The sequence below is a fragment of the Myotis yumanensis genome, unplaced genomic scaffold (genome assembly GCF_028538775.1).
Source record: "Myotis yumanensis isolate MYYU_CA2020_CCGP unplaced genomic scaffold, mMyoYum1.0.hap1 SCAF_8, whole genome shotgun sequence".
NCBI classification, from domain to species: Eukaryota; Metazoa; Chordata; class Mammalia; order Chiroptera; family Vespertilionidae; genus Myotis; species Myotis yumanensis.
Window position 1 is genome coordinate 31025894 of NW_027223759.1, and position 13985 is coordinate 31039878.

Below are 13985 nucleotides of genomic sequence, written 5' to 3' on the forward strand. Positions count from 1 at the left end.
TTGTGAGAGGGTGCAGGCCAGGCTGAGGGACCCCACTGGTGCACTATAGGGGCTGGGGAGGGACACGGGAGGTTGGCCAGCTGGGGAAGGACCGCAGGAGGGCTCCACGGTGTATCCGGCCCGTCTCACTCAGTCCTGTACAGCCAGACCCCAGCAGCAAGCTAACCTACCACCGGTCAGAGCATCTGCCCTATGGTGGTCAGTGCACGACGTCATAGTGATTAGTCGACCGGTTGACTGTCTGCCCCCTGGTGGTCAGTGCACATCATAGAGAGCCGTTCGTTGAGTGGCCTTAGCATATCATTAGCATATTATGCTTTGTCTGGTTGAATGGCCCACCAGACGACCAGACACTTAGCATATTAGGCTTTTATTATATAGGATAAGTATAATTTATTTTCCACCATTTTGTTTGTTATGGCTGATACCAAACTACTTTTGAAAGTTAACATTTATTTTGATTTTGTTTTTTCAGCAGATGTACATAATAAAATAACCTATCTCTATTCTTCATTGTAAGCAGGGACAGTATTTAACATGTAGTGTTTTTGGCATTTTGACACATAGGTGATTAAGTTTAATTCAACATAGTTTGATGCTCTCCATATGTATGATGTTTAGCATATGAATAGTGTTAAATGGGTAAAATGTGGCCTGCTGAGTGTGAGCATTAATGCAAGTAGGTGATTTGATTGACCTTAGCCAAGTCACATACCAGTGAGGGCCTGAGTTTCCATTGCCATAAAATGAGTGGTTTGGGGTAAATGGTATCCAAGAATCCTATAGCTCTGAATTTAAAAATCCCATGAGTCTGTATGACTAATACATTATGCCTAATACATTATGCTGAATACATATGCGTTTTATTCCTCCTCTTCTTTTTCTTTCTGTTTTTAATTAAGGTGAAGAGGATGCTGGTGCACCAAGTACAAAAGATGAGAGCACCTCCATGGCACAGGACACAAGCGCTTTACCAGAGAGGTCACTGCAAAGATCAGCAAAGGTCATTGCCTACAGATTTCCCTATTTGTCCAAATGGCTGTCACCTGAGCTACCTGTCAAAGGTCTCTCATGGGACACTTAGGGCTGTAGTTTTAGTCAATTAATCAGAACAGTCAGTGGAAGCAGGGTATTATAAAAAGTAAATCTTTTTTTATAACTGTAAACATGTAATAAGTTCATTTGCCTGCCTTTGGATGAAGGGCCAAGGCCTTTTCTTTGTATGTGGGTAAGTTTATTGAAGTTCTGCATTATTATTATTATTATTATTATTATTATTATTATTGCTTAAACCACACTCATAATGTGGCATCTGTGATTTCCAGTTTGGGTTATTTAAAGTGGAGTGAGAATTTAGATACTGGTGAAGGAATCAATATTAATGTTCTAGATTTTTATAGTTTTTATTCTTCATTATTTTTAAAATTAATCCTCACCTGAGGACATGTTCATTGATTTTTAGAGAGAGGTGAGGGAAGAGAGAGTGAGAACTTTGATGTGAGAGAAACATCGATTGGTTGCCTTCCCTACACACACCGACCTGAGATTAAACTTATCACCTAGGTATGAGCTCTGACCAGGAATCCAGCTCTCAACCTTTTGGTGTATGGGATGATGCTCTAATCAACTGAGAACACCAGCCAGAGCTCCATTGTTGTTTAGTTGTTGTCATGCTCATATGTAATTCAAAAGTAAGCTTTTAAGAAGTCTCTTTTAATTTTTCCAAAATGTTTAATTTAGTTATCATAGAAATGAAAACAATTGATTTTGTTGTTTTGCATAATTTGATTTTATTGTTTAATTATGTATGCAGTGGCATGATCAGATATGGGATCAAACACAGCTGACCCCAGCTAAGTAGCTCATGGTGGAGGAAGCGGTACACAGTCAAAGAATGAGGTGGCATAATGGCGTGAGGCTTCCTCTGCCCGAAGCATAGACAGCACGTTTAACTGGGGAATGCAGTTTTGCTGCTCAGTCTAGGGAGTTAGTTAGGAGAGTCTCAAGAATGTCTCCTGCTTAGTGACATGAGGAATTTCTAAATCATATCGCATACATGTTACCCACAATTCCCCATCCAGTTATCTAGATCTTTATTTTAATAAGCATTTTCAAATCTAACCATGTGACAGGCAGTATGTGAGGTGTGGAAGATTATAATGAATGGAAATCCTGTAGGCTAGGTCTGGCTCACAAACTTGTGTTTTGTTTGACCTGAGCAGTATTTAAAGATTTTTACTTGGTAGCTTACATTAAAAAAAGAAAATTGGAGTGGTCACATAAAAAAAATTAGACTTCTGGCTTCTCCTGACAAAACAAAACATCGGCAGCACTGGGCCACATTCTGAAATGACTTTAGTCAGAGCTGAATAGAGGCAGCTGGTGATGGAACTTGTGTTCTGTAATTTGCTACTGCCCTCCAATGGTACTCTCTCTCTGGCTGGTTTTTGTTTTTGTTTTTGTTTTTTTGTTGGGGGCTGGGGAGATGGAAGGATAGTTTCTTAATAAATTCAAACTAAAATTACAAGCCCAAACAACACTTGTATGGGAAACCTATGCTGTGGTCAAGTCATTTCTATGACAACTAATGTATGAATCATAAGTAATGTCCAGCTGCTTTATACACTTCTCATGCTATCAAATATTAAAACTAGAAGCAAGGACTTCTGGTTCAGACAAGATGCCATAGATTCATTTCTCCTTGCTCTTCTCTACTAAGTACAACTATAAACCCTGGAATATAACAAGAGACAACATAGGAAGAATTCTGAAAGGGGAAAAGAGGAAGGCAACTAATTAGGGGCTCCAGTCTAGGGGAACAACATAGCAGCAGGAGACTTCACAGTCCCCCACCAACAGAAATAGCAACTACTTAGTCACACAGCTTCCCTGAGAGACACTTCATATAGACCTGGAAAAACTGCTGGACCCAGCTGGTTGACCAAATAATTTCCTGCTGACCTCTCCCAACTGTTCCTCAGTCCTGGAGCTAAGCAGCATTGTGTATGTCTTTGGTGTTTGCAGGTGGTTTACATCGTGGAGAAAAAGCATTCCCGAGCAGCAACTGGCTTCCTCAAACTCCTGGCTGATAAGAACAGTGAACTGTTCAGGAAATATGCCCTGTTTTCTCCCTCAGACCACCGAGTGCCCAGAATATACGTGCCTCTCAAGGACTGTCCCCAAGACTTTGTGACCCGGCCTAAAGATTATGCCAATACACTGTTCATTTGCCGAATTGTGGACTGGAAGGAGGACAGCAATTTTGCCTTGGGGTAGGTGAGCTCTGGCAAAAAAACCACAGATCCCACACAGAACTTGGTTTAGGGGGCCTTTAGGTAAACTTTTTTGTTATATTTTAATTATTATTTCTTATTAAAACATGGGTACTTTACATATTTTGGTCCTGGTTCTTAAGAAATTGACCTTAGCTACCATCTCAAGTGTTCACCTATAGGTTCCTTGAATTGCAAGGCAGTCACCTTTTCGGTTTGTTTTTGTTTTTTTGACATAAAATATAAGCACATTCTGAACCTATACATACATATTTCCTGTCATGTATCCTGTTTGTATTTGTGAACTGCAAAGAATTCATCACATCAAACAATCAGACCCATCCTTTCAGACACTAGTGTTAATATATGCAAGTCAAGGCATATTCAAGGGATCCCAGTCTCCCATGTTTTAAATCTGAATATGAAGGGATGTTTGAATGATGTGCTTTTTTGACACTAATCTTCAGATTTTTCACTTATGGCATTAAAAACAAAATTACCTTACTGTAAGCAGGAAAATGGTACCATTTTTAAATGGAAGCTATCAGAAACCAATCTAACAAATATAGATTATGTGGTTGCAGGGCATCATGGATAGCCACTTTATTTTGATCTGAAGAAACTGCTGAACCCAGCTGTTTGATCAAATGCTTTGCCTGTCTTCTTAGAATTGGTATTCAGTTTGAAAGAAAAGCAGTCTTAAGTTTTAGCTAAATCTTTAGCTCTTTATTATTGACTAGAGGCCCAATGCATGAAATTCATGCAAGGGGCTCAGCCCTTGCAGCCATGGCGGCTTGCCTCAGCCCTTGCAGCTCTGGCTTCGTCTGGAAGGTCGTTCGGCTGTCTGGTCTAATTAGCATATTATGCTTTTATTATTATAGATGATGTCTGGTTTATGCTTCACAGGAAATGAAAATAAAAGCGTACAAGTTAGAACAGAGTTTGTTCTGACACTTTTTGTCCATTTTGGTGATTTGCTTGTTGATCATCTAACTTGTACAGGATGGAGCCTCCTAGGAATGTTCTATGGTTATGAGTGCCAACACTGAATGGATGGCCATACTGTGCTGCTTTGATCAAGTTTATTCTATACTTAACCTCTTATGCCCAGTGAAGTAAGTCAGATCAAATCTGTATGTCATACCAATGCAATTTAAGAAGCACTATCCTATGCCACTCTTTCAGTGATATGAAGATCATCATGATTTATATGATCTCAGAACCACTCAGGAACAGTTGTACTTTCTTTTTTACTCTCAAATAGTGTGATTGCAATGTCATCATTTTTTTAAGCCTAAATCATTATCCAAAAGTGACGTCAATCCCTTGAGCTCTAAATAGTCCTTCTCAGAGGCTTGCCAGTTTCTCACCATTAACTCGAAAGGCCCGATAGTAGCTGTGCCACCTGGCTTCTGTTGATTGTGGCTGCCACACTCTGCTTGGCAGTGAAAAGGGAAGCCTTTCACATCACAGCAGGAAATCCAGCCTTGTCTTTTATCTGCCTTTCTGTCACATCCCATTCTGTATACTTGATTGGACTTCTTCCTTAGTTTTCAAATTGTAAGGGTGTAGTCAGGAAATCTTCGGGTGTGAGTTTCTCTTATTGCTCGAATGGCCTTGCAGGTTCCTTTTTTTTTTTTTTTACAGTTGAGCCATTATTTCATCAAGATTTCTTTTTCTTGTGGGTAAAGTACACTAATAATTGAAAAAGGAATCAGCCCTTTAAAGCAGCAAGGACATTTGCTGAATATTAAGAAAGAATATTTAAAAATAATAACCATATGTTAATTATATTCTTTTCAAAATAAAAAAAAAAGGAAGATTCTCATATTTAGATGGAAAACTCTGTTAACTTTTCCTCTATTTTCTTACTATGAAGACATTAAGAATGATCTTTTATGGAAATATGCCTTTTAAAATCTTTGTGAAAAAGAGAAAATGTATCTGAAATAAAATATGGCAGGTTTTCATGATGCAGTTCTCAGATGACGTCTGTCTTCTAAGGGGTGTGGGCTGCAGCTGCTGAGCATGTTGGTGGTCGCCTTACCATTGGTTCTGGCTATCAGTTACTGATCTTTAGGAGCTGAGGTCACTGTTTCCTAATCAGAACATGCTGTGCTAGGACTGCCTGGGTCAGTGATGGCGAACCTATGACACGCGTGTCAGAGGTGACACGCGAACTCATTTTTTTGGTTGATTTTTCTTTGTTAAATGGCATTTAAATATATAAAATAAATATCAAAAAATATAAGTCTTTGTTTTACTATGGTTGCAAATATCAAAAAATTTCTATATGTGACACGGCACCAGAGTTAAGTTAGGGTTTTTCAAAATGCTGACACGCCGAGCTCAAAAAGTTCGCCACAACTGGCCTAGGTTTTCTCTATCATCCTGGCCAGGTTTCTATCAGGAGTGTGAATGTAGTACTTGCTATGGGTGTAAATGTGTGTGGTTAGCTTCTGCAAAAACTGTGCCTAAAAACTGAGGTTAGCCAAAGAGGCTTTCTTTTGAATTTTCTCCCTGCCCCTACTTTCTACCCTTAGAAATATCAAACAACTTCTGCCTGTCTAATTGCTACTAATTATTCAAGTCCAAAGTTGTTTACTTCTTCTGTAGTTAAATTCAGTTCATGGACAAGTGTTGATCAGCTCTGTTTAAGTCACTGTGCTATATTGTATGAGAAATAGAAAGGTAGAAAGCTATGGTTTCTTTATTCAAGGAAATTATAGCCCAGTGGTCGGCAAACTCATTAGTCAACAGAGCCAAGTATCAACAGTACTTCTTCAAAATAGACTTGCCCAGGCTGAAAACCGACTTTTGCGCATGGGCCATGAGGTTTCAATCGCACTGTACGTGCGGGCGTACGTGGTATTTTGTGGAAGAGCCACACTCAAGGGGCCAAAGAGCCGCATGTGGCTCACGAGCCGCAGTTTGCCGACCACAGTTATAGCCTAATGTGGAAGGACTTGTACATAAATGTCACAGGATTAATTTGATTCCAAGAAATAGAATCCTAATTGAACTGGTTTAAATAAAAATGGTGATTATTATAAGAAACTGGTGGTCCTCCTCAAATCCAGGGCCAGAAGTATAGGCAGGTCTCATGAGGAACTCAGAACTAACAAGGCGGCAAAGGAATCACAGCTTCTCTCTCAACCACCCTGACCAGTCCAGCCACCACGTGGTATCATTTCTCTATCCCTTTCTACACACAAGCAGTATTATTCTGCTTCTTTCTTAACAGTTTCCACCTACCTACTCAGTACCACGCATGGCCCTAAAATGGTACTGCTGGGCCTCTGCAGGTCACATACCAAAGTCTAGATCACAATACAGAATTTCTGCGGTAGAAAATTTTATTGATCTAGCTTGAGATAATTATTTGCCCTGGTCAGTAGTTTTAACTAGAGGTAGGAGTCCAAGGTCCCATGACCTACTGCCCAGTGAGCATGGCTTTCCGTGCAGGAGTGTGGATACAGCAGATAGATTGAATGCTTATGTCTTTTGAGCTCTAATTATAGTATGAAAGAGAATGTTCTAAGTTCTTCCATAGGAACAAAATAATTTTCTGGAAGTTTAGAGGAGGTGGATGAAGGGAGAAATCCAGGATTGTTTCCTGGAAAATGGAAGCCTCCTTGCTAAAAGATCAGTCACTGAGAGCCTAGAGTGGATGGGAAGGGACATGACTGGAAGCAAGCAGTCATAATAGGCTTTTGCAGTAAGATGAGAGGGGAGAACCTGCAGGAGAGGAGTTGCAATGAAGGAAACAAGAGAAAGAAAAGATTCAGGGGAAATTAAGAAGGTCAGTTCTCCCAGGCATGATGACCGATTACAAATGGGGCATGAAGGAAAAGGACAGAATCTTGGATGAACTTTCAGACTTCCAACTTGTGTGATTGGGTAGGTGATGATGGCATGTAACCACGGTTCTCTGAGAGCAACCTCAGCTCCCACCGTTCCCTTCACTTATGCCTCATTGCTTGCTGTTTCGTTTCCCAACCTGACTGTGTTTGTTCATAGCTCCAAACTTTTGCACACTGCACTCCCATTCCCAACAGTGGCTTTCTCCTCTCCTCAGAGTTTATTTAGTGAAATACTCAATTTTTAAACTTTTATCAGTTGTCTAGTCGAAAAATGTTTCCTGACTCTAAGTCCTCCCTCTTGGGTGCTCTAATAGTTTCTAATAATACCTTTATTGTATCTCTCATCTGTTTGTATTGTAATTGCTTATGCAAGTTATTTACCTGGCCATGAGCTCCTTTAGGACAGGATACTGAGTGAACATTTTCTGGCTGATCAGATGGGTAGATGAAAATGATTTGATGACCCCTGACATTGATTAGGAAAATGTTGTACCATAAATCATGCTAGAATACATAGGAGAGGGTGTTTGGAACAGAAAATGATGAGAACTAAGGTTATATGATTTAAAAATTAACACTTGTTGACAACATACAGTCAGTATATAAACGTAGGTGGAGAACTCCTAACTTAGAGTGTTTGTTTTTTAAATAAACCTTTATTGTTGAGAGTATTACATATATCCTCCTCTTTTCTTGTCCCTGTTGCACTCCTCCACCTGGATGCTGCCCTGCCTTAGGCCTCCACCACCCTATAATTTGTGTCCATGGGTTTTGCATATATGCATATAAGTTCTTTGGTTAATCTCTTCCCGCCCCCTCTCTTCCCTTCCCTCTGAGATTTGTTAGTCTGTTCCATGCTTCCATGCCTCTAGTTCTATTTTATTCATCAGTTTATTTTGTTCATTAGATTCCTTGTTTGTTTATTTTGACTTTAGATTCAATTGTTGATAGAATTATATTTATTGCCACTTTATTCACATTTTTATCATTTTTTTCTTCTTCCTAAAGAAGACTATTCAACATTGATATATATAAAAGGCTAATATGCAAAGTGTCCTCTCGGGAGTTCGACCCAGAGACTGGGAGTTCGATTGCTCACTATGACATGCGCTGACCACCAGAGGGCAGTGTGGAATGAAGCAAGGCCCCAGCCGGCAGCTAGCAGCCAGGGAAAGGAGGCCCCAGCCAGCAGCCGGAAGGAAGGCCCCGATTGGCCCTGATTGCTGGCCAGACCTAGGGACCCTTCTCGTGCACGAATTTCATGCACCGGGCCTCTAGTTTCATATAATACTGGTTTGGTGGTAATGAACTTCTTTAGCTTTTTCTTGTCTGTGAAGTTCTTTATCTGACCTTCAATTCTAAATTATAGCTTTGCTGGGTAGAATAATCTTGGTTGTAGGTCCTTGCTTTTCATCACTTTAAATATTTCTTGCCACTCCCTTCTGGCCTGCAAAGTTTTTGTTGAGAAATCAGCTGACAGTTGTATGGCGCTCCCTTGTAGGTAACTAACTGCTTTTCTCTTGTTGCTTTTAGGATTCTCTTTATCTTTAACCTTTACCATTTTAATTATGATGTGTATTGGTCTGGGCCTCTTTGGGTTCATCTTGTTTGAGACTCTCTACACTTCTTGGATGTGTATATCTATTTCTTTCAGAGAGGAAAAGCTTTCTGTCATTATTTCTTCAAGTAGGTTTTCAATTTGTTGCTCCCTCTCTTCTCCTCTGGCATCCCCATGATGCAAATATTGGTATGCTTGAAATTCTCCCAGAGGCTCCTTACACTATCTTCATCTTTTTGGATTCTTTTTTCTTTTCACTCTTCTGATTGGTTGTTATTTGCTTCCTCATATTTGAAATTGGTGATTTTATTCTCAGCATCCTCTACTTTACTATTGATTCCCTGTAAATTATTTTCCATGTCACTTAGTGTATCCTTCATTTCTGACTGGTCCTTTTTTATGTCTTTGATGTTCTCAATACTTTTCTTGACATTCTCACTAAGTTCTTTGAGCATCCTTATAACCATTGTTTTGAACTCTATCTAGTTTTCTTGCATCCATTTCATTTAGTTCTTTTTCTGGATATTTCTTCTGGTCTTTCATTTGTGACATGTTTCTTTGTCTCTGCATTTTGGCTGCTTCCCTGTGTTTGCTTCTATGTATTAGGTAGAGCTTCTATGTCTCCTGGAATTGGTTCCGGCTCTGGAACCCTGGGCTGGGGCCTGGTGTGCGACTGGGACCCCTTGCTCTTCATGGGACGCCTCCTCAGCCAAGATATCCCTCCTAATTAAAAACACGCCCCATGTGGGTATTGGATCAGCCCGTTCAGCACCTCTGTCCCTCCTACCAGTCTCATTGTGCTTTCTTCTTTAATTTTCTAGTTGGACTTCCATTCAGCCAGATTTCAGGAGGTGTCCTGTAGGGCCCAGTGGCTCAGCCTCACTAGTCACCTGAGCTGGGCACTATAGGTAAACCCCTGTGTGATCTGTATGCACTGTCCTGTTGTAGTTGAGCCTTGATTGCTGCTGACCCCCAGGATAATTCCCAGGATAATTGGCTGTGAGAACCAGCTGTGACTATAGCAAAAAAGCTGTTGTGCAGAAGATACTCCTATGGAGTAGGACTTGCTTCAGTGTGGTTTTGTGTTCACTGAGTCCACCCCTTGAATGTGTCGCTCATGGATGTGATAGAGTTGTAATCTTGCATGGTCTGAAGCTTCTGGCGTGGTCTGAAGCTGTCAACTGGGTGTTCTGACTCTGGGGCCTCACGGGAGGTGCAAAGTCAGCCTCTGTGCCCTGCCTGGGGCCACCTGTCATGAGCTACAGAGTGATCTGAAAGATGGTGCTACTTGTGTTGGGCTAGGAGGTGCCCAGGAGAGGCCAAGCTGTGAATTTTGGCAAGCTACTGCTAGTGCTGGGCCTGGGGCCACTTATTTAAAAAAAAAAATAAAATATATATATATATATATATATATATATATATATATATATATATATATATATATATATTTACTTATTACAGAGAGGAAGGGAGAGGAGAGAGAGATAGAAACATCAATGATGAGAGAGACCCATTGATCAGCTGCCTACTGCATGCCCTATACTGGGGATCAAGCCCGCAATCCCAGCATGTGCCCTTGACTGGAATTGAACCTGGGACCCTTCAGTCTGCAGGCCAATGATCTATCCACTGAGCCAAACACGCCCCATGTGGGTATTGGATCAGCCCGTTCAGTGCCTCTGTCCCTCCTACCAGTCTCATTGTGCTTTCTTCTTTAATTTTCTAGTTGGACTTCCATTCAGCCAGATTTCAGGCGGTTCTGAATGATGGCTGTTCTGTATTTTAATTATAATTTTGATGTGGTTGTGGGAAGATGTGAGAACCAGCATTTACCTATGCTGCCATCTTGGTTCCTTCCAATTTACTATCTTTAATAAGAAGTTTAAATAAAACATACACATTAATTGAATATATAATTTCAGTAGCTTTAGAAGGGGCCTTAAGGAGGCCATCAATCTTGGTGCCCCCGTTGGTGTAAGCATTGCTTCTCTGGCATCCCCATTGGCCCTTTGTTGTTTCTAATTGAGGGAAGTCCCAAGGTTATTACAGTACTGGAAACCTCTATTTGTTAGAAAAGTTATTTTTCATCTTGTTCTTATCATTGTCATGAGAGATCTCAGTTGAGCCTTGTTTACCTCTATACATGGCATCTACCAGATTTTCATGAATCTTAGTCCTGTAATATAAAAAACCTAATCATTCTTGCCCTAACTGGTTTGGCTCAGTGGATAGAGCATCAGCCTGCAGACTGAAGGGTCCCAGGTTTGATTCTGGTCAAGGGCATGTACCTTGGTTGCAGGCATATCCCCAGTGGGGGGTGTGCAGGAGGCAGCTGATCGATGTTTCTCTCTCATAGATGTTTCTAGCTCTCTATCCCTCTCCCTTCCTCCCTGTGAAAAATCAATAAAATATATTTTTTAAAAAACAAACAAACCAAAAACCTAATCATTCTTAAAGATTATCTATAAAAATGATAGTCATTCTTAGCGAACCCTTGCTGGCACAACATATTTAGTACTTTTCATATTTACTGCTGCATAGTCCAGGATATTTAAAAAGCCACATTGACTTCCTCATTGAGATAATTTGTAATTACATAATCAAATTACAGTTCTTAGAGCTTCCTAACCCTCTTAAATCATCTTTCCCTTACAGTGGTTCTCAGCCTTCCTAATGCCGCGACCCTTTAATACAGTTCCTCATGTTGTGGTGACCCCCAACCATAAAATTATTTTCGTTGCTACTTCATAACTGTAATTTTGCTACTGTTATGAATCGTAATGTAAATATCTGATATGCTATATGTGTTTTCTGATGGTCACGACCCACAGGTTGAGAACCGCTGCTTTGGAAACTCTTGCAGTAGAATTCATGCCCGTATTTTCTCAGACCTTTGTGATATCTCTTTTCCTAAAGTCTAGAGTTTACAGTCCCATATTTCCCTCCCGGATGTTATAAGCAAGGAAATATCATTATGGTCTCTTTCTCCCAGATTTGTCATAATTTCTTTTTCTTAAATATTTAAGGATAAATCTTGAAGAAAGTGGAAAAATTTTACAGCAGCTACTGTGGGGAACATACTAGTGTTTCTTGGCAACATTGTAGACTAACTAAAGATGTATCACACGAATTGACCTAGAGCAAATTGACATATTTATAATTTTTTCTCTAGCAAACTTTGGTAGCTTTAAAGGATGGAGAGGAGGGAAAATGAATAGGCTAGTGTAGGTATAGTAGGGTTGAGAAAGTTTTGGTTGAACATGGGATTGTTTAAGGCTTAATGGGAGCCTGTTGAAAAATGAGAAATAGAGAATGGGTCACAGTACTGCTCATTTTAATGAGAGTGAAGGACAGTAGTTTCCGTTGCAGAGTGACTGGACAAGGTGAAAGAAGAGGAAGGGAAGTTCTGATCGAGGAGGAAGTGGTGGAGAAGGACCTGGTTGGGGGAGGGAAGGAGATCTGTTCTGGTATTTTCTTCATCTCCAGTTTTGTGCCCATAAGGTGTCAGTTATTAGACAATCAGAAACATTTGTTGACTTAATGAAATCAAATACTTTTACTCTTCCATCCAGTTTTGATAGACTGAATTTCTTATAAGGGTTGGGGAGCTGGTCATTAAATTTTATTTAGTAGGAAAATGAAAGTGTAACTAGGTTGCTGAAAAAAACAAACAGGAAAAATTAGTTTGTTTCATCGAGGCATAGCTGACAAGATTAGCAAATTGAAAAGTGGCGCCATCCAGTCTTCTTGAGCAAAAGGACTATTTCACCTTTTTAAGAGTATGCTTTCCTTATCTGAGGAAGAGGCTGAGTTATGTAATCCTATGAACTTACATTACCGAACTTAGACTTTGTAAGTTCTTTCCAGTGGATATGGCTCTAGCTGGCTGGTGGGCAAAAAGCAAATCAGGCTGAGGAGGGGGCTCTCTTTTGTGACTTTTGGGCTCCACCTGGTGGCCTATAAGGATCAGATTTGGAGACAGCTCCTTCAACAAAGAGAGAGCTTCTTGATCAAAGCAGAGCAAATGTAAAAGGAGTGGAAGAGAATGGGCTTTGATGAACAGATTGTTTCTTCACACTGTGTACAATTGTTAACACATCTTTTGTGATTGTCAGCTTCACCCACAATTTCTAGTGCATCCTCTTGAAAGTATTAGTATAAAGTATAAGGGAACTTTACTACCATTAGCCTTCTCTTACACCCTAAATGCTTTTGGCCTCCCTTCACATCAACATCAAGCTCTTCACTCTCAAATTTTAGGGCCTTTTCTAAAATCATTCAGAATTGTTGAGCCTTGCTTCTTTCCCACATTTTGCAATCTGTTTTCATTGATCTGCACACACTTTTCTTAAAGTCCCCCTTCCTTACTTGCTGCCTTCTGCTCTGTCATAGTACTGAGCCAAAAAAAGGGAAAATAGTGTGTTCTTTCCTCCTGATGATAGAAAATAGTATGTAAATATGTGCAGCCAAAGACATTGTGTATTTGCCACACTTTGTTTTCCCTGTGTGTTGCTACTGATGTTCCGGGCCCTCTATGTGCTGGTGTTCGATTGCTCTCCACTTGCAGGTTCTCATTGTATCTGTTTGCATGGAGTTTTCAACATGGACTAATATTCATGAGAACATTTATTTAAGAGTGTTAATGATAGGAATAATCACTACAAGGATGTATGACTAGGTATAGCCTCGTTTTAAGGCTGAAACTTTCTAGGAATATGTGATAGAGAAAGGAGGATAAATGACTTAGAACACCAATGCTTACTTTTAAGTGCTACTATTTCCTTTAAGGCAAAGGGACCAATTTGAAGGATTTCTTGTCTTAATTTTTTACATCTATAGCTGGTCCCTTCTCTCAAGAAGTTTTATACTTGCACATTGCCCAGAACAGTGGACCTAATGCTTATTTATATGGATTTTTTACACACATACCACCTAGCTATAGGAAGTTGGGAATATTGTTTCAGCACTGTCCCAATTAATTTACAGTAGGACACAATTGTAATGTCATTGATTATGAATGGGAACAGTATTTTTGGAGGAGTTCTGGTGAGTGAAAAAATTTGAGGTGATGATCATTATAAATTACTCACAGCTATTTATTATTACAATATCAAAATTAGGAAAATTGTTTAAATTTTTTCAAGTACATATATATTATACTATATTTATTATTAAAATTATTTCAAATATATGCTATAGTAAGTGAAAAACTCCATAATTTCACCTCTGTGAAATAATCATTCTTAAAAATTTGGTATATATTTATCTAAAATATTGTTTTAAAAAGATTTA

The 13985-nt window shown here is 39.7% G+C and overlaps 1 protein-coding gene across 8 annotated transcripts in view; it reads left to right on the forward strand.

Moving 5' to 3' along the window:
* The window catches only part of DIS3L2 (DIS3 like 3'-5' exoribonuclease 2), a 309482-nt gene that overhangs the window by 113166 nt on the left and 182331 nt on the right, over nt 1-13985 (forward strand). For all 8 annotated transcript variants that reach the window (XM_070422394.1, XM_070422395.1, XM_070422398.1 and 5 more), the window contains 2 exons: nt 903-1003; nt 3025-3272. In XM_070422394.1, the coding sequence (XP_070278495.1) occupies nt 903-1003; nt 3025-3272 (349 nt within the window). The remainder of the gene's footprint in view (nt 1-902; nt 1004-3024; nt 3273-13985) is intronic.